Source organism: Eubalaena glacialis, chromosome 2, assembly GCF_028564815.1.
Source record: "Eubalaena glacialis isolate mEubGla1 chromosome 2, mEubGla1.1.hap2.+ XY, whole genome shotgun sequence".
Lineage (NCBI taxonomy): Eukaryota > Metazoa > Chordata > Mammalia > Artiodactyla > Balaenidae > Eubalaena > Eubalaena glacialis.
In genome coordinates, this window is record NC_083717.1 from 71,775,664 (window position 1) to 71,795,059 (window position 19,396).

At 53.4% G+C, this 19,396-nt stretch overlaps 2 protein-coding genes and 1 long non-coding RNA gene across 3 annotated transcripts; 1 reads left to right on the forward strand and 2 right to left on the reverse strand.

Annotated features, from left to right (window-relative positions):
• The first annotated feature begins 622 nt into the window (after nt 1-622).
• On the forward strand, nt 623-7,106 carry PPIB (peptidylprolyl isomerase B). Its single transcript, XM_061180211.1, has 5 exons — nt 623-807; nt 1,541-1,654; nt 2,665-2,758; nt 5,834-6,018; nt 6,759-7,106. Exons 1-5 carry the CDS (start codon nt 673-675, stop codon nt 6,879-6,881), a joined length of 651 nt encoding a protein of 216 aa, XP_061036194.1. The 5' UTR covers nt 623-672; the 3' UTR covers nt 6,882-7,106.
• SNX22 (sorting nexin 22) lies at nt 6,562-10,703 on the reverse strand. Its single transcript, XM_061180212.1, has 6 exons — nt 10,607-10,703; nt 9,628-9,732; nt 9,047-9,141; nt 8,649-8,681; nt 8,349-8,416; nt 6,562-7,880 (listed from the first exon to the last, which is right to left on the reverse strand). Exons 1-6 carry the CDS (start codon nt 10,679-10,681, stop codon nt 7,759-7,761), a joined length of 498 nt encoding a protein of 165 aa, XP_061036195.1. The 5' UTR covers nt 10,682-10,703; the 3' UTR covers nt 6,562-7,758.
• Nucleotides 10,704-11,284: 581 nt separating this feature from the next.
• LOC133084116 (uncharacterized) lies at nt 11,285-13,755 on the reverse strand. The gene is made up of 3 exons (XR_009699386.1): nt 13,697-13,755; nt 12,291-12,365; nt 11,285-11,665 (listed from the first exon to the last, which is right to left on the reverse strand). It is a non-coding gene; the product is annotated as an uncharacterized LOC133084116 (long non-coding RNA).
• Nucleotides 13,756-19,396: the final 5,641 nt, after the last annotated feature.

Here is a 19,396-nt window from a genome sequence, read left to right on the forward strand (position 1 = left end):
GAGAAGGGAGAGAAAAAAAGGTAGGACAGCGACAGGGATTAAGTCAAAAGGAAGTGGGTTTTGAAGCACGTTTTGCAAGACAAACAGAAGGAGCTGTATAAGGTTATACTCTGGGTAGGCATAAACGTGCCCTGAGTTTTTGGAGGCTGTCACATTTAAACCCAATTCGGTGTGACTAACCCTTGACTGGCCCAATACGGACAACGACAAGTGTCTTCTGCCCCATCCACGGACTTCCTAACCTACAGCCTCGGTCACCACCTGCCAAACGACTTCCGCAAAGGCGCAGCGGGCCACGGGGTCTCTCCGCTTGGGCTGGTAGCCTCTTCAGAAGTCCAATCCGGGGCTCTTGGAGGGGGCACCGCCTTCCGCTGATCCCCTTCCTGTTTGGGCGTCGGCGAGCTGTGAAGCCAATGAGGCCGCAGTAACGTGGCAGCCACCCACGAGCCCGCGTCTTCGCCCGCCCAGTCGGCGAGCCGGGCTCCGCCCCCCAGGGGGAGCTACCATCTGGCGCCCAACCAGAGGGGGAAATGGGGCCTGCCTCCCGCTAGGAGGCCTGCAGGAGCCCCGGTTCCCCCCGGCTGCGCTCGGTGGAGGCGCCGGGCCCACGTCGCCGCGCCCCCACCCTTTTCCAGCGTCCGCAGCCCGGGCCGCGCTAGCTTCGCCCGGTGGATGCTTCGCCTCTCGGAGCGGAACATGAAGGTGCTCTTCGTCGCCGCCCTCATCGTGGGCTCCGTCCTCTTCCTGCTGCTGCCTGGACCTTCTGCTGCAGATGAGAAGAAGAAGGGGCCCAAAGTCACTGCTAAGGTCCAGCCTCCCGTCTCCAGACCTGCCTGGCGAGGCCTGCCCTCCGCCGCCTGGGTTCCGGCCTTGGCGCTTCTGGTCACACATGTCCGAGGCATTTCGGGTCCCGGAGCTCGGGCCTGGGCGTCCTCGGCTTTGGCCCTGCCCCTCCCTAGTTTCCCTGTCGTGGCCTCTTGGCGCCTGGGCCGTCCTCCCCCATTCAGACCGGAGAATGACCCGGACCCTCCCCGAGAGCCCAGCCCTGACCCAGGCGTTGGCGCCCAGGATGCCCAGCTGGGGCCGGCATTGCAGACTCAGAGCCGTCTATTTGCAGATACCCCACAGTGCTGAGGAAATGGTGAAAGATCACGTCTGCCAAATTGCCAGTCTTTTCTCTACGTAGGCCAGATTTTAGCCACTTCACTTACAAAGCACAGCAATGTAATAGTTTACACCTGAGTGGTGTGCTTAGGCTCCCGTCTTTATGGTGTTTTGATGTTAAGTTTTAGAATCTGGGCCCATTATTTATTTAGAGCAAAGGTTGTTACCCTGTAGTCTAAGGAGAGTGTAAACAAACATATGGAGCTTTCATTAGATTCTCATGGGGTTTTTGTCGCCACCAAAATCAGATTCAGAAACACTGCTCTTAAAATATGGGTCTGTTTTCTTTCCCATCCTCCGGGTACCTTCTTGGGCCCTCGGTTCCCTTGGAAGGACCCTTTTAAGAGGCTCAGTTTGAAATGGTCTTTTTCCTCAGGTGTACTTTGACTTGCGAATTGGAGATGAAGATATAGGCCGGGTGGTCATCGGTCTCTTTGGAAAAACTGTTCCAAAAACAGTGGATAATTTTGTGGCCTTGGCTACAGGAGAGGTAAGTGGCTAGAGCGGAGGTAGCCAAGCTCACAGGCAGCGGAGTTGGCAAGTAGGGCTGGCGGCAAACTGAACTGCAGAGCGTGGCCCACCCATAGCAGTGGCCGTCACGGAGTACCAGCTGTGCCCTCTGGCACTGGGAACCCAGTGTTATCATATTATCATATCTTCTGAGTTATTTATTTATTTATTTATTTATTTTTGGCTGTGTTGGGTCTTCGTTTCTGTGCGAGGGCTTTCTCTAGTTGCGGCGAGTGGGGGCCACTCTTCATCGCAGTGCGCGGGCCTCTCACTATCGTGGCCTCTCGTTGCGTAGCACAGGCTCCAGACGCGCAGGCTCAGTAGTTGTGGCTCATGGGCCTAGTTGCTCCGCGGCATATGGGATCTTCCCAGACCAGGGCTCGAACCCGTGTCCCCTGCATTAGCAGGCAGATTCTCAACCACTGCGCCACCAGGGAAGCCCTTCTGAGTTTTTTTAAACTAAATCCAGAATTAGAATTTTTTTTTCTTTTTTTGAGAAAATTTTTCATCTTTGAGACATTGCAGTAACCAGAGAAAACATCCAGGGAAACTAGTTTGTGGTCTCTGCACCAGAGTGAGGGGCCCAGAGCTTTCCAGGTTTTAAGGAAATGAATGCCCCATTTAAGAAAGTCTGCATTCCAACTTCCCATTGGGTCAGCAGGTAACTTTTTTTTTTTTTTCGGTCTGTTTTCTTCTCTTCCTATGATTAGATTAGGAAAAAACGAGAGGGGAAAGGTGGAGGCATTATGTATGAAGTAGAATTGTATAAAGGCAGAGGAAATGTGCGGTCTTATAGCCTTTCCTGGATCTGTGTGCTCCAGGCCTGGCCTTTGATAACTGGTCACCTGGTGGTACGTTGAAGGATGAATCTGCCAGCAGAGGTTTCTCTTCTGTGAGCAGTTGTTGTTGTGGGCTGGGTTCCTGCAGGGCCTATTTAATGTCTGCCTGGTGCCTCATGCCACCTCCTCACCTTCTCATCCCTTTTTCTAGAAAGGATTTGGCTACAAAGACAGCAAATTCCATCGTGTGATCAAGGACTTCATGATCCAGGGTGGAGACTTCACTCGGGGAGATGGCACTGGAGGTAACCTCAAATCCTCTGGGCAGAGGGGTCTGTCAGTGCAGCCCCCAAGGTGGGAGGGCCAGGGAACCCAGTACAAAGGAGAGGGAGGAATGGGTTTCAGGTGGACATAAGAGAATCTCGCACAGCTGGCAGACCAGCTGACCCAGGCCTACAGCCTCGGTGACTTGCCTCGCAGTACGTCCTGCGGGGAGGGGAGCAAAGTGAAACACCTGTAGGTGATTCTAGGTCAGGCATGCAAAGCTTGTGTGGGCGGCCTTGGAAGCCCCAGCAAGGGTGGGAGAAATTGCTTTCCTTGGCAGTCTCCCCCCAGAGACCACTTGGCAAGAGCTGGCAGTCTCACCTGTGCTACTTTTACGGTAGGACAGACAGGCAGCCTGGACTAACCAACAGGTCTCACCACACTTGGGTGCACAGCCTGCTGTTCCTTTAGACCGCAGCTGCAGCTCACCCCACCGATCAGTATTTACTGGGCCAGGCTCTGTGGTGGGTGCTGAGGATGCAAAAACCAGTGGGACAGCAACTCCCTTTCACTTCCAATACCTGAAGAGTCACAAATGGGCTGTAACACAGCTTTTAGGGCTCAGGCTCTGTCCTCAAGTGGTTTGTCGTCGAGGTGGAAGAGGAGAAAACACTATGAAAGTGACATAATACAAGATGTAAGTCATAGCTAGCTGGACGACAAAGCAGACGTGATACAAATGCACTGTAATCATGGAGTCACACAGTTGGGTGTCTGCCACCTTCTTACTTTGTGACCTCAGGCAAGTGAGTCCTCTGAACCTCAGTTTCCTCTTCTGTAGAGTAAGTGGTAAGAGTTGTGGGTGCCGGGAGGGTGAGGTGAGATGTTGAGTGAGTAGTGCCCAGCGAGTGGTAAGTAAAGTCAGCCGTCGTCAAAGTGCTGACAAGTAAAGGACTCACTTTGCGCCAAGGTGATCAGGAAATGGCCTCGTAAACGTGAGGACAGATTTGAGCGGGGACAGATCTGGCTGGGGAGAATTTGAATGGGCAGGGAAGAGGCAGGGTTAAGGCGTGAGCTCAGGTCTGGTCTGCGGCAGGAGCTTGGCCAAAGGTGGGGTCAGGAGGATGGAAGTGAAGCTCCCACTGGGAGCCCAGAGTGGCGGGCCGCGGCCAGGCTAGGGACCCAGGGCTTTGTCCTTCACGGAGTGAGGATCCGCTGAAGACTTGAATGGGAGCAAGGCCTGTGAGCGCAAAGGAGTTTGAGGGATAATAATGTGGCAGATTCAGGACATGGACACAGGAGAAGCAGACTGGCAGGGGGGTTGGTGCAGCTGCCCCTGCGTCGGGCGATGGGGCCTGAACCCAGGGAGGATACCTAGTGGGTAAGAGCAGAGATTCGAAAGCCAGACCACCTTGGTTTGAATTCCAGCTCTGCTACTTCCCAGCTGGGGTAGCTTTAACCTCTGTACCTCAGTTTCTTCATCTGTGAAATGGGGCTCTTAGCTCCTGCCTCATAGGGTGGGTTTTTTATGTTTCACATGCTTGCACCAGCCCTCTGGCACACTGTTCCCACTCTGAGCATTAGCCGTGATTGCAGCAGGGATAGCAGGAATGGGAAAAAAGGATGAATCCGTGATGGGGGTGAGGACAACATTGACAACGTGCGGAGGAAACAAATGTCAAAAGAATAACCGAAGTCTGGAGAGAAAGCTGACAAAGTATGTTGAGTTTAAAACCTTCACTATCCATTTAAGTTTGGGACTCCTTGTATCTTGGGAAAGCAATTGGAGCTAAGGATATAGATTTGGGGATTTTCTGGATAGCAGCAGTAGTTGAAATCCTGCAGTTCACTGAGATGTACAAAGAGGATTGTCACATGGGAATCCTCTTTTTTTTAAAAAAAAAAACTAAAAGAGTTGACAGTTTTATTTTCACATTTCGCATTACAAATAAAAATTGCTTTTTTTGGTCCCACTACTCCCCTCCAAAACTATTCTCTCTTTGATAGGAAGGGGGAACAAGTCTTCCTTGTCATGCTGTTAGAAAACACCGCAAGTCACAGCACCGTGATCTCCTGGTGAAGTAGAACAATATAAAACTGATGTAAAGAGGCTCCCCAATCTCCTTATCTGTCTGGTTGAGTCCTTCCTGGCCAGGTCATTTTCAGACTTCCCACTTACTGTACAATCAGAAATACCTCCTTAGCATCAGTCTAGGACAGCTTCCCAACCTGGTTCCACTCTGCGGGAACCACAGGATGAAAATACGTGAATCGAGGAGGAAAAAAGGTTTCGTACGCAAATAAGTTTGAAAGGTGTTGGGTAAAACAAAATGAAAATTACTTCTTTGTTGCTGGGTTTCTTGGGGCCTTTAGTGCACAGTATAAATCTCTAGGAGAGGACAGGGACAAAGAAGGGTGCAGTATTTGCAGTATTTCTCCTGGAACCAGCCTTGGGAACTTAGGTTAGGATCTCTGGAATGGGGTAGAGATCCTCTCTCGGCTCCACTATCTTGTACGCTGGCCCCAGACCCTCCACAGACAGACACAGTACACACACTCAGAGCCACCTTTTACTTGGGTTCATGCGTTGATAAGAGGCTCTTGACTTTCCAGAACTCAAATGGCGGCCCCCCTCTTTTGCTTCTCCCTGCCCCTCCCCACTCATCTCTCTTCCTGCTTTGGAGTGTCCTCAGTATCTTTTGTGCTCTTAGGAAGAAAAGCTGGTCAGCCACAGCAGTCCTCCTTTTCTGGAGGGTTCTTACCTCCCCTGCATCCTGCACAGCACCTCCCTCCACTAAAGTCCCCTTGGCAGGCCTCTCAGGCCACAGCCAAGGTAGTTTTTAATATGTGCCTTATTTGAAAGTCATAAAACTGTATTCTCAAAGTAATCATCGTGTGAGCTATTCACTAAATCACCCCGGCCTCATGCCCCACTTCGGCTGTCAGCATGGTTTGGCTCCAGGGCCCGAGGGTAGGAAGGGAACAGCTTGTACGTCCTTGTACTCCACTGGAGCCTGGCCTGGCACAGGGGACAGGTTCAGCCTCTGGAATCCTCGCCCTGAAGATCTGCTTCGTTGGGGCTCCCCCAGTTCCCCTGACCTACTCTTTCTTCCCAGGGAAGAGCATCTACGGCGAACGCTTCCCTGATGAGAACTTCAAGCTGAAACACTATGGCCCCGGCTGGGTAAGCATGGCCAACGCAGGCAAAGACACCAATGGCTCCCAGTTCTTCATCACGACGGTCAAGACAGCCTGGTTAGATGGCAAGCATGTAGTGTTCGGCAAAGTTCTAGAGGGCATGGTAAGTTTGTGGGGGAGGGACTAACCCTGGGCAACCCTGACCAGGGATCTGACACAGACCCCAGGGCAGGGGATCCATATATTTTATCCCTTTCCCAGAAGGGAATGTACAGATTCTGACCAGTGTTTATTTCTACAAACCTGGGGGGAATTGAGACTAAACAGCCTCTCTCTATATGCCCCTGAGTTCTTTTTTGTTTTTTTTTGGTCACGCCGTCTAGCGTGCGGGATCTTAGTTCCCCGACCAGGGATCGAACCCATGCCTCCTGCCGCGGAAGCCCAGAGTCTTAACCACTGGGCCGCCAGGGAAGTCCTGCCTCCAAGTTATAAATCCTTCCAGGCCCCAGGCAGAGGCCGGCCAGGAGGTCTCGGTGAGGCTGCACAATTGAGGACCCTCCATCCCGTCACTCAGTCAGGCATGTCCTGGCACCACCGTCGGTTGTACAGGACCCAGCTGAACACGCTGTCCCGGAGAAGCCGCTTGGCACCCTCTCCCCAGCCTCCCCCCCACCCGCCGCCCTCACCCCTAGCCCAGCCTGGGTCATACTTCAGAGGATCGAAACTACTGCATCCTCCTGTTGTCAAAGCTGGGTTCCTTGCCCTGGGCTGGCGCCCGGCCACGATGCCCTTAGGATTTTGGTGCCTCATGGTTTGTACAGGTCACGTGCGGGTTTCAGCCCTGGCGGCCGCACCCGTCTCCCTCGACCGGCAGATCGCCTGACACTCTGCCTTCCTCCCCAGGATGTAGTGCGTAAGGTGGAGAGCACCAAGACAGACGGTCGGGACAGGCCTCTGAAGGACGTGACGATCGCAGACTGTGGCAAGATCGAAGTGGAGAAGCCCTTCGCCATTGCCAAGGAGTAGGGCCCCAGGGACCTCTTCTCTTTGAGCGACTGTCTGTGTGGCCCTGTTGCCCTCCCGGGGGTGAAGACAGCCCGCCACAGGGCTCCATTGCTGCACTGGCCCTAGTGCTGGCGTCTGACGAAGTGGACCCCTCCCCTCACATTCCGCGGGCCCGCGGGCCCAGTTTTGTAACAAACTCCTACCAACAAACACTGACCGATTAAAAAAAAGGTGTTTTTTTTATAATCTGCGTATGGGCTGGGTTCTGCGGCCTGCGGCACCCCCCGACCCCAAGTCCAGTGCCAGCCCCTCTGGGGCTCCTGTGGCAGTGGTGCCTGCCCCCTCCTTGGGTTCCGGCCTGAACCCTTTCCCTCCAGAAATGCTCCAGAAATGAGGGAGAGATGAACACAAACCAGACATTTCCAACTGGCCACACAAGTCTGGGAGGGCAGGGGGAAACAGATCTGAACAGTCACAAAAAAATGTGCTATGCACAAAACGTCAAGCAGGAGCTTTTGCCCCTTGCTTCTGAACTTGGCTAGCCACTGTGCCTCAGCCTTTGCATGTCCCTGCCCCGCCCCACCTTTCTCCTGATGTAGGTAAAGGAATACACCTGCACCTTTTCATAGCCCACCTCCAAACTGGTGGGCTATGAACATTCTAAAGGAATTCTCCCTCTCCCTTTATTCCCTATCCTCTGTTGTCCCTACCTTGGCCCCTGGGCTCTAGGAGTGCAGGATTCTACCACCTCAGATACCAGTGCAGCTGAGTTCTGAGCCTGGAAGGGTGGAGGGTGGTGAGTCCTGGGTCCGGGCCAAGGCTGACCCAGCCCATGTCCCTTTCATAGGACTGAGGTACATGACTGTCCTGGCAGGTGGCCTAAAGCCCTCTGGACTGGTCAGGGCATTGGTGGCACTGGAGCAGGGTGACAGGCAGCCTCTGGCTGGGCTTCAGCTGTGCTGGCGCTGAAGCCATAGAGGCCCTGGAGCACACCATTCACCACCACGTTGGGCAGAGGCTCTAGGACAGAAGGAAAACAGGAGTAAGGGGTGGGGGCTTCAGGGCAAGAGGAGGTGGGGTGGGCCTGGCTGCAGGCCTGCAGCTCCCTGAGCTCCTGCTCATAGGCTCAGCACCCCCTGTTCCCTGAGAACCGGGGTCCCTGCCAAGGCAGCAGGTAGCAGCTGGCCACCTCAAATGGGGCCTTGGCATTCCCAGCTCACATTCTGTTCACATCTTGGTAAAGCCAGGCTGGTAAGGAATGGAGACCAGGGGAGCCAAGCTCATTTCACCATGTCTACTTCCTGGAGGAAAATACAAAGCAGGCTACAGGGGCACAGGAACAGCAGGGAGGTGTGGCCCCAAAGGAGGGCAGTAGGAGGGAGATGCTGCCTAGGGGTCCTGGGAGCTGAGAAATATCAAGTTCGCCCTCACTCCCACCCTGGTACCTGGGCCCTAAATGTGGATTATGGGTCAGAGGCACCTCCTCACCTGGGGATGGGATGCAAATATAAGGATCCATGCAGAAGCTGATAACAGGCCGGTGGTACAGCTGTGAGCTAGGAAGAAAAGGGGTCATGAACAGTGGAGGGGGAAACAGAGAAAAGTCTCAGGTTGGGTGGAGACTAAGGACTGAGATCACCAAGGACCCACAGAGGAAAAGTGGGAAGTGGGCTCAGGAGGCAACAACATGAAAACCTGGACCACGGGGACAGGCCAGAGACTTCAGGCCCTGGCATATGGCCACGAGGGGGCAGCAGGGACCCAGTGCAGACAGGGACTTTGACTTGCCTGCTGTTGCCTGGCAGGAACTCCCCCAGGGTGCTGAAAAGAAGAGAGAGGCTGTGAGCTGCCTGGGGGATGCCCGGGGGGAGCGTGTGGCAGGGGTGGAGATGCGGAAGCCCAGAATTTCACCTCCCAGGGGACTGCTGCTTCTATTTGTAACAAACTCAGCTCCGGAGGCACCTGAGGTAGCGAAGGCTCTTCAGAAAACAGCCCCTCCACCGGGGTCAAGAAAGCCTACCAGGGAGGTTGTGTCTCAAAGAGGAAGAACCAGGCTAGGGCCTGGCAGATACAAGAAGGAAAGGGGCTTGGCCTCTAAAACCTTTCCTCACCTGCTGGCTGCAGGGAGCCCCTGTCCCCACAACACTGGGGCCCCTCTCATGCCAAGCGCCTCTAGGGATGCTCACCCCCAGCTGCTGGCCTTGGGGACTATGGGCAAGTGGCGAAGACTCAGGAATTCCAGTAGTTCCTTGGGCACATCCTGGTTCAAGTATAGGATGCCCTGGAGAAGAGAAGAGAGGCAACCTGTAATCAGATTCAGCTGTGTAATATGCAGAGCCTGGTGCAAAATGAAAACGTGTGGGCCCTTCCAAAATGATAAAGAATTTCAAGACAGCCAAAGCAGAGCATTGAACCAAGCTAGGGCCCTTCTGAGCACTGGCCCTGGGTGACTACACAGATCGGCCCATGAAGCCAGCCTGGCCTGCAATTGGGCATAATCGTGTGGGAGAGGTGGGGAAGGGTCTCCACCCTTATCATGAGGGCAGCACAGGATCTCACCCTGGAGGAAAAGAGAGCTAGCCTTCATTTAACTGGGACTACCTGCCTCCTGGTTACCTCACTCAATCCTACCAATTCAGAGAGGGATGAAGTACTAGAACATGGCCAAAATGTAGGTCTCCCTCACCCCATGCCCCCGCACCTCTCTGCCAGTGTCACACCTCTGGTCCAGCAGGCTGAGAGGCAACAGAGTGAGACCCACGCACACCTGGATATAGGCCTCCAAGCTCTGCCGCCGCTGCTCCAGTCCTCTGGTCCTCCAGTTGGGCAGGCGTTTCGAGGGGAAGTCGGGCACTTTGTACAGTTTCTTGATCTGCCAGGAGGTTACCGCGGTGCGATCACAGCATTCCGACTGAGCCCTCAAGCTCACTTCATCCTAGCCAAGAGCCCTCCCCAGTCCTCCCTGCCACCCACTCCCCCAAACTTCAGGTTGTACCCTGAGACACGCCCGCGTGGTGAGTAGTGGTTGGGACAAGGGCGAGAGGAGCCCCCAACACCCCCGTCCGCCCCCAAGACGCCCGACGCCAGACCGGCCGCGCAGGCGCACGGGCAGCACGTGGGGACCTGCCCCTTCGCGCCCATTCCGCAGCCCGCAGGGAGGTCTGTGCCCACGACCTGAGCTCTCTAGGGCCCGGTAATGGGGGTGGCAGAGGCTGGGGCCCGCCAGCTCGTCTGCCTGCCTCTCAGGGCTTGGGAAGGAGCCGGGCCGGGGTCTGTCTGTCGGTGGTGGGCGCAGCCTCACCCGTTTGTGCAGCGCGTGGAACTCGCTGTAGCGCCTCTGCACGGTGTGTCTGCGCCCGTGGCACAGCACCTCCACTCGGAACACCTGGCGGGCGCGGGAGGGCAGCCGGGTGCGCGTGAGGCCCGGCGGGTGGGTGCAGCAGGACCGGCTCCCGGCGACGCGCCCACCCTCCGCCCTCAGAGGCACAAAGCCGCCTGGGAGCGCCAGGGAGCGCTGCTCTCCAGGGACCCTCCCACGTCCCCACATACTTGGGGACTCTGCTCCGTGCAGTCAGTCCCTCAGGAGCCGGGACCGCCATCGGAAGGGCTGGCAAGTCAGAGCGGCCCAGAGACCCTCGGCAGGGTGTCCCCAGACGGCCTGGGCCGCCGCGCTCGGACCCCGAGCATTCGACGCAGGGAAATCCGGCGGGTCCCCGCGCCCCTTCCCATCCACTGCCCCCACTCACCATGTGGCCTTTTTCGGGGCTCTGCCGGGTCCCCTCGGCCTCGGGCCCCACCGACGGGATGCGAACTTCCAGCATCCACGCGCCGCTGGCAGCCGAACTCTCCGCGCTCCGACCAGAGACCGCGGCGGCGCCGGCCCCGCCTCCTCGTGCCTGCGGGCCTCGCCCCCACGTTGGCCCCGCCCCGGGCGTTCCCCAGCGCCGCCGGGTCCTGCAAGGGGCTGATTAGGCTGTACCCAGATGGCGCGAGGCGGGCGCCGCCCACTGAGGCTAGTGGGGCCGCAGTGCGTGGAGACCCTTCGGCAGAGAGCCATCTGTTTGTCAACGTGTCCACATTCACCGAGTCCCCAGTGATTGACAGGAATGCGGGAAAGCCAAATTTCACCTGCTCTTATTTGAGCGCCTGCTAAGGACTGTAAGCCCCTGTGGGCGCTGGGCAAGGAGGGAGGCTGGGCCCAGATCAACCAGGGGCGTTCCTTGAGTTCCTCACACCCTTGCCCAGGACCAGGCTGCACCGCCATCTCCTTCCCTCCACCTTCAACGTGGACCCTGGGAGCGCGGCCTGGGGCAACGCTTGGTCGCACTCTGGCTTTGATGTCCCCCTTCCCCCAGCATTCGTAGGCCCCATTCATTCATCTTTTTAAAAAGTATTTATTTATTTATTTGGCTGCATCTGGTCTTATTTGCGGCAGGCAGGCTCTTTGTTGCAGCGTGTGGGCTTCTCTCTAGTTGTGGCGCGTGGGCTCCAGAGCGCACGGGCTCATTAGTTGCAGCACACGGGCTCTCTAGTTGTGGAGTGCGGGCTTAGTTGCCCCGTGGCCCGTGGGATCTTAGTTCCCAGACCAGGGATCAAACCCACCTCCCCTGCACTGGAAGACGGATTCTTAACCATTGGACCACCAGGGAAGTCCCCATTCATTCATTTTTAAAATCCATTCCTCCATTTCAGTCATCTTTCAGCCCAAACCTTCATCAGGCGGAGGAGAGGCAGTGTAGGGACAGAGGCTCTGCTTCAGCGGTCAGACGGCTTGGGTTTCCCCAACTGTGTAGATCTGTGCTCATCTGCAAAATTGAGATAATATGCCTCCTTCAGGAGAGTGTACGAAAACTGAGTGAGATAATCCCTGCTAAGCCCTCAGCAGAGTAGGTATTAGGAAAATGGCAGTTTGTGGGCTCATCCTGGAGACACAGGTGGGTGATGTTGGTATGCAGGGCAATGGATGGGGAAGAGAGACTGTGGGAGGTGGCACTAGGCTGCCCTTGCCCACTCTTCTGGCAGAGTCTTTCTGGGTCTGTGGCGGGATTTAATCCAGAACTCTCTCACCTCCTGTGCTAGGAGAGGCTTCTGCTCCCACCTCTCAATGCTCTTCCCCCACCCGTATAAGGGAGCTTTCCCATTCAGCACAAGCCTCCACTCCACTGACTCCTCCCCAGATAGTAGTCTTGGGGGGCAGTGGAGGAAGGCGAGGCCCCTGCCTCCCAGAGCTCACCCCAGCAGAAAGCTTGATGGTGGGAAAGAGCAAGCAGAGAACCTGTCGTAGGAGCTGGGGTTGGGGTACCACTGACTCCCTCCCTCCCTTGCTAGTGCAGAGGTGTTTCGGTGCTGGAGCAGAAACTCCCCATTCCCAGCTCTGCCCCCAGAGAGAGGCTGAGAGGATGACCCCATAAGGGGGCAAGCAGGTCTCACCAATACTATGTTCCACACTTTCCCGCCGCCAAATTCCATCTCACAGGGGCCTTAGAATCAGGAAACTGAAACCTCCTGGAAGGGAAATGATCCACCATGAGGAGAAGTGCTGGTGTTTCATTACCTCCCTTGTTCTCTAGGGCCCCATCAGTCAGGGGCCCTGCTCTCCTTGTCTGCTGTTCAGGGAGTCCTCTTCTAGGACCCTCAAACCTCTAAACTTCTTGGTCGCCCATCCTAATGAAGGTCTGCCCTCTGTCTCTATTCCTACCACCCAGAACACTGCCACATCTTCTAATGGATCTCTCTTGTTTTTCCTTGCCTCTCTCCCTCATACAAGGTCTACTCTCTACCTAGTAGCACAGACCATCAAGGCATCTGCTTAAAACCGTCCAAAGGCTTCACGTTGTGCTTAAAACAAAACCCGCCCTCCCCACCACAGTCTACACAGCTCTAAATGACCCAGCCCATCTCTCATTTTCTCTCCTCCCCTCTCATGCATGGGGCTCCAGCCACAGCGACATTCTTCCAGTTCTTCAAACCTAACGAACTCTTTTTGCCTCAGGACATTTATACTCACTGTTTCATCTCCCTGAAACACTTTTTTTTTTTTTAGAAGGTTTGGTTTTTTTTTTTAATTTTTAAATTTTATTTATTTATTTTTGGCTGCATTGGGTCTTCATTGCTGCGTGCGGGCTTTCTCTAGTTGTGGTGAGCGGGGGCTACTTTCCGTTGCCGTGCGCAGGCTTCTCATTGCGGTGGCTTCTCTTGTTGTGGAGCACGGGCTCCAGGCACGTGGGCTTCAGTAGTTGTGGCTCGTGGGCCCCAGAGCACAGGCTCAGTAGTTGTGGCGCACGGGCTTAGTTGCTCTGCGGCATGTGGGATCTTCCCGGACCAGGGATCAAACCCGTGTCCCCTACATTGGCAGGTGGATTCTTAACCACTGTGCCACTAGGGACTCCCTCCCTGCAACACTTTTTCCTGACTCTTCACCTGGTGGGCTTTGCCTAAAACTTCTAATTCTTAGCCTAAAACTCACCTTCTCAAAGACACCTTCCTTCCTGACCATCCTATCATAGCACCTTGTCTCTGCACTCATTCCAATATTACTGTTACTGTTTGTTTATTGTTTCTCCCTGGTGTCCCCAACTCGGCCCCCAGACTCAGTACTAGTGAGCCAGGGACATGGTCTCTTGTCAGGGGTTTGCCACCATGGTGCCAAGCATGCAGTAGATGCTCAAAAGAAGCATTGTTGATTGAGAGACTGTATGAATTAATGGGGGAGGGGGATGTTGGGAAAATGCTAGGGAGAGGAGGGAAGGCCTGGGAAAGAGGCAGGAAGGGAGCAGTGTTGCTGAAGGGTTACAGGAAGGCCTGCAGAGGGATAACAACAGAAATCCTCTTCCTACCTTCAGAGTTAGACTCTTATCTCTCTCTCTCTCTGCAGACCATCATCCACCTCATTCACTTATTTGATTTTCAGCTGTTCCTGAGAAGTCTCAAATCAGTGGATTTTCATCCCCATTTATAGAGGGAGATTTGAGGCACCTGACTCGTAAAACATTTGGTAGTAAACCTGCTGCTCCTTATTCCACAGCATTTCATTCAGACCTGAGTGAAGATCCAAATGAAGAAAAACAAGATCCTTGACCTGGAGACATTTATGTCTTTGGGGAGATAAAACAACTTATGGAGAATATTTTCCTGTAAAGAGGAACACGTGACATGATGTACACTCCAAAGCAGTTATTACAGTCAAAGGAAAAGTTTGTTTTCTGTATACTTTACATTGGCCCTCTCAGTGGGTGAACACTGATCTAAGTTCCAGTCGCGGATTATACGGCCCTAACCGGGGTTTTCCGAATGCATTCGCCTGGCGTGGAGTCTGACCCAGCGCGTTTTCCACAAGGTCGCTGGTGATGCTGATGCTCCTGGCTGGGGGCCACATCGTAAACACCTGTCTCTTGACGCCCACACCAGACCCGCCAGGGAGGGGGTCCATTCTCGCCCCACTGTACAGACGTGGAGCCTGGAGATGAGGATCAAGGACCGAGCAGAGGGCAGGAAGGGCTGGGGGCAGAGGTGTTCCCCCCCCCCGACACGCCCCCTCTCCCCGGCCGCCTGGTCGCGGGCGCGCAGGTGGGTTGGACCGCGTCTCCGCCCTGGCTCGGCCCTCGCCTTCCACTGCCCTCACACAAAGCGCCTTTCACGGGCTTGGCTTCTACTGGGCGGCCGACGCTGCTCCGGAGGTTTGGTTAACCCCGTTAAGAAAACAAACAGCTCCTGGGCCGCGGGCGGGCAGGGGGGACGCCGCTGGGCACAGAGGCTGGATGCTTTCCCCTCCCCGCGGGCGGGCGGAGGCGGACTGACCTGGAACCCCAGCAACCCGGGGCAAGGCTGGGCCTGGACTGCTGGGATGGGGGGTGGAGGAGGCGGTTCTGGTCGCCAGGGCAACCTTTGACAACGCCCCGTGCCTCGCGTCCTTACCTGTACCACGGGGAGTTGTGTGTAGACTAAGTGACATCATGCTTCCAAAGTGTTTGGCATGGGGCCTGGCACACAGGAAATAAACATTAGCTATTCTTATTCGACTGAATTATACCAATTCGCTGTTTTTGCAGGCCAAAACTGTGGGGTTTTGCCAATTACATATGGTCCGTCCAATATATTGTTAATGATTCATCTCTGAAACAACAAAAGCAAGTTCTTCTATTCCTTTTTCAGTATCCTGAGGTTGCAAGGTTAGCTTAAAAACAAACAAACAAACAAACAAACATTAGTTACTCCAAGTACTAACTCTGTGATCAGGCTTTTCCTGATTTTCTCAATATTGTGCAACCAAAAACAGGTAAGAGAATGAATTAGAAGCAGAGGTTGGTGTAAATCAGCAACCGTCCTGTTCATCCTAACAGCCTCAGAGCACTTACTAACTGCTTAATAAGTACCTCTTATAAATTTGAAATAATAATAATCAAATAAAAATTTTTATGTTGTGAATATTGGACTTTGGTGCAGATGTCTCAAAAATTAGTTCTGCTGCTACAACATTTTAAATTACTGAGCTAGTCTAAATTCATCATTTTATAGATGAGGAAACTGAGGTGTGAGAAAGGGAGAAGTGGGCTGTGGAAAGGGCTGTGTTAGGAAGGCACCTCTGACAAGCATGTCCTGCCTGAGCCCTGAGAGCAAAGTCTGACCCCCTGTTAGACTGGTGCCCGGCTTCTCAAGGGACAGGTAGGCTCCAGCCAGCAGTGTCAATCCTAGGAGTCCCCTGCCTCTTGCCCAGAAGACAGAGGCAGCTCAGCTGCTTCAGACAACATGATACAGGGCCAGAGCAGGAGGAGCTGCGGAGACCACTCCAGCCACCCGGTTTCGAGGCAACAGCTTCCCGGGGAGATTTTTCTGGCGCTACAACAACTCCTAACATCCCTTAGGGTGGTATGTCAGGGCACCAACCGATTGCCCCTCTGGTGCGCCCGCACCGGGGTTCAAGGAATAAAGACATGCTCAGGTACCCTCAAGTCACAGGAGTTTATCATGAAGGAAGCCGTGGGACTAAGAACTAAGGACGACAGGGAAGCTGGGGGGCCCACAGCCCAGGCCTCCAGGTCTGGAATGGAGATGCACCTCCACCCGCTCTAGCCCTGGATACTGTCTGGGGTTTCGCAGCAAGTCGAGTTTTTACTCTCTGCCATTAATGGTCCCCAGATACTCACCCAAGCTGTTCTCTGTCTCCAGATTCTGCTCCTGCCACACACTGAGCACATCTGGGGAGAGTATCTCACAGGGTGAGAGAAGCTCAAATGCCTACAAGGTCAGGTGGGCAGCTTCTCCTTGACAGGCCTGCTACACGGATTTGTTCAGGTCTTTAAGAAAACAACTTAGTGGGTTAGTGTCTAGGTCCTCCCTGTCCATCCCCGACTGGATCGTATGGGATATGGGGGTGCAGACAAGCCGAGTCAAGCAGACTGAGTTCACGTCTTAGCTCTGTGGTGCGACCTTGGGCAAGCTGCTTAAGTCTCTAAGCTTCAGTCTTTTAATGTAGATAATGACGCCCACCTGGCAGAGCCGTGGTGCTGGATGAGTTTCAAAGCCCTGAGCCCACTGGCACAGGGTAGGTAGGTGTTGAACGCATGGCAGCTCTTGGTTATTAGGTCCCGGGGTGGGATGGGACTATCGGGGCAGTCTGGACGCTGCCCTGCATGTGTTCCTGGCTGCCACGTGCCTCATCATCTTTTTCTGGTGAGGCTGCTAATGTTCCCGAGGGGAGACCTGCTCCTGGGCCCCTGTGGTCAGCATCACTGTTACTCATAACGGAAGAGGAAGCTGAGAGCTCTGAAGCTAGGAGGAGGCAGTCATTGGGAAACAATCGTCACATCCCCTTAGGGAAAGGTCCTGTCTCAGTTTGGACAGGGTTTTTCTTTGGGGTTTTTTCTGGACCCAGAGGCTGGGCAGCTGGCTTCCTCTGAGCAGCCTCGGTGGTGGGGCTGTGGGGATTTCTACCCCAGAGGTCTGGTCATCAGAGCCAGAGGGGCATTTCCACAACAGACAAAGGCAAAGCGGGGAGGCCTTTCTGGGGCAAGCAGTGGGGCAAGTGGCTATCACCTCCCCGCTTGCAGGCCCCACCTGGGGCACTGAGCACCGATCCTGCCAACCAGAGCAAAGCCTACTGAACCCCAAATCAGGCCTGATTTCTGGATCTCGTGAAAAACCCCAAGATCTGGGCCCACAGGCTCGTAAAACAGTAATCTCCGCAGCTGAAGGGCAGTCGCTTCCCCCTTAGGCTGCCTTTGGAAGTGGAGGAGGGCACCTAGATGAGTAGGAACACAGTCCATGATCTTAAGGAGTTCAGAGCCATGGAGGCTAATGAGATAACATTACAAACACAAGCGAGAAAGACCAGAGGTTTAAGAGGATGACAAAGTGCCATGCCAAGAGCTATAAAGGAGGCAGGGCTCCCACTCCAGTGTGGGTCGGGGGCGGGTGAAGAGTAGATCAAAGAAAGCTTCCCAGAGATGTACATATAAAGTAGGCCTCAAAGGATGCAGTGGATTGTTTTCCCATAATGAAAATAGCTTTATTTAATGTTTACGATTATAAAAGTAATACACAGAAATTCCAAGCAATATCAAATAGTATAAAAATTTTAAATAATGCAAAATTCCATCCCTAGAGGCAACCAGAGTTAACAATTCGATCAACATCCTTCCCATATATATATAATTATAATTTTATATAAATGCAGACCATATCATACATGTAATTCTATAACCTACTTTCATTCAAAAATGAGTTTTTCTTGTCAATAAATATAGCTATATATCATCTTCAATGACTGTATAATATCTAATTATGTACCATAATTCATTTAATCCCTTCCTGCTGTACATTTAGATTGATTTCAAATTTTACAACTGTAAACAATGCTATGATGGGCCTCTTTGCATAGTCTTCTTCATGGACTTGGTTTCTAGAGGTGTCTATGGGAATCCCCAGTGAATGTTCTGACACATTAACCAATGCCCTCATCTCTATTTATTCACACTCTTATCCACAATACTGAAGGCTGGCTGTTTCAGACAGGTGTAATTCTGAGAATGCAGTGGGGGATGGAGGCTGAGATAGGGTGCTTCAGGAACAAAGCCCAATATTAATAAAGGCTTCTTAGGCCACACAGAAGTGAGGAAGAAAGGAGCATATGTGGAATTCGTTTCCATGAGGTATGCGCACTGTTGTGAAGGACTAGGAGATAAACAGGAAAAGGCGAGCTGGGGTCCTCTCACAGAAGGCTGTGAAGGCCAGGTGGCAGAGCCTACAACTGGAGATCACTCAACAGTTATCTACTGATATTTGGCACCTATTTTAAGCCTAGATCTTTTCAGGGCATGGGGTGATAAAGATGTTCCACTTTGGAGAGTTTATTGTCTCATTTTTTTTACGCCTTAAATTGCTTTCTGCGCTTCAGTCACCTGCCTCCTCTCAACCTATCCCTTGTAGCAGTTGAGCTCCTATTGATACTCTAAGGCCCAAATCAAATATTACAGAATTTTTATTGTTTGGCAGAGAGAGCCAACATTAAACCACACAAGTGGTATCACAAGACATTGGCAGATGTCACACCAACCCCGGGGCCAGAAGACAGGGATAAGCTGTTCTAGTGCATTTCTAACTCTGAGCTCAGGCCTGCCTCTTCCCCAATGTGGAGCTGAGAATCTTAGCCAGTGACTCTGAAGACAGGGTGTCCGGTTCAGTCATGTGGCAACTGCAGCAAAGGTGTGTCCTTCCTTGCTGCAGGAGGGATCACCATTCTCTTCCCCTTCCCCTCCTCCCAACCCCCAGGCTGCTGGAACTGGTGGGGAAAATCCCACCACCTTAGGGCCTGCTGTCCCTCAGAATCCATGGTCTTCAATCCCATGTGGGCCCTAAGCACGCTCAGCAAAGGACACTCCTTCCATCACCATGTTCCCTCCTCAACCAGTTCCTGGCCCCATCTTTAGATTTCCATTATCTTCTCATGCTTTTAAGAATTTGAGCTGCACAGGCATTCTTTATTTTCTTTAGCGTTCTCAGCTACAGGTGCATTCACAATGAAAAGCATCTGGAAAGAGCTTAATGTTACAAATATCTACGTGTGACACTTCCGATCATTTCTACTTCTTGCATTTGTTCTGTCACTGACTACTCATCCTCGTTGGGGTCCCTCCAGCTCTAAGCCCTCACCTTCAGGACTCCAGAGCCCAGAGATTCATGGGGGAAATAACCCAAGGGGAAGCAGGAGAAGTAAGACTCATCTCCACACCTCTTCTCTAAACCACTTGACTCAAAATAGGTAAACTAGATATTCCTATCTGAGAACATTTTAATTCTTCCCCAGCCACACCCAGCAGCGAGGCTCCCTGCTCTGTGCATTTTTGCATTTACTCCCAGACAGGGCTGATGGCTAGTCCCTTTATCTCCTCTGAATTTTATTAACATGCTAGGTCTGACCCACCTTTAAATAAAACAAAGCCAGCTTTCACTCTGGATCTCCTGCACCTCTCAGCACAGTCCTCCCTTCCCATTTAGAGGAGCCTCTGACACGGTCAGCACTTGCTGTCCCCACTGCTTTC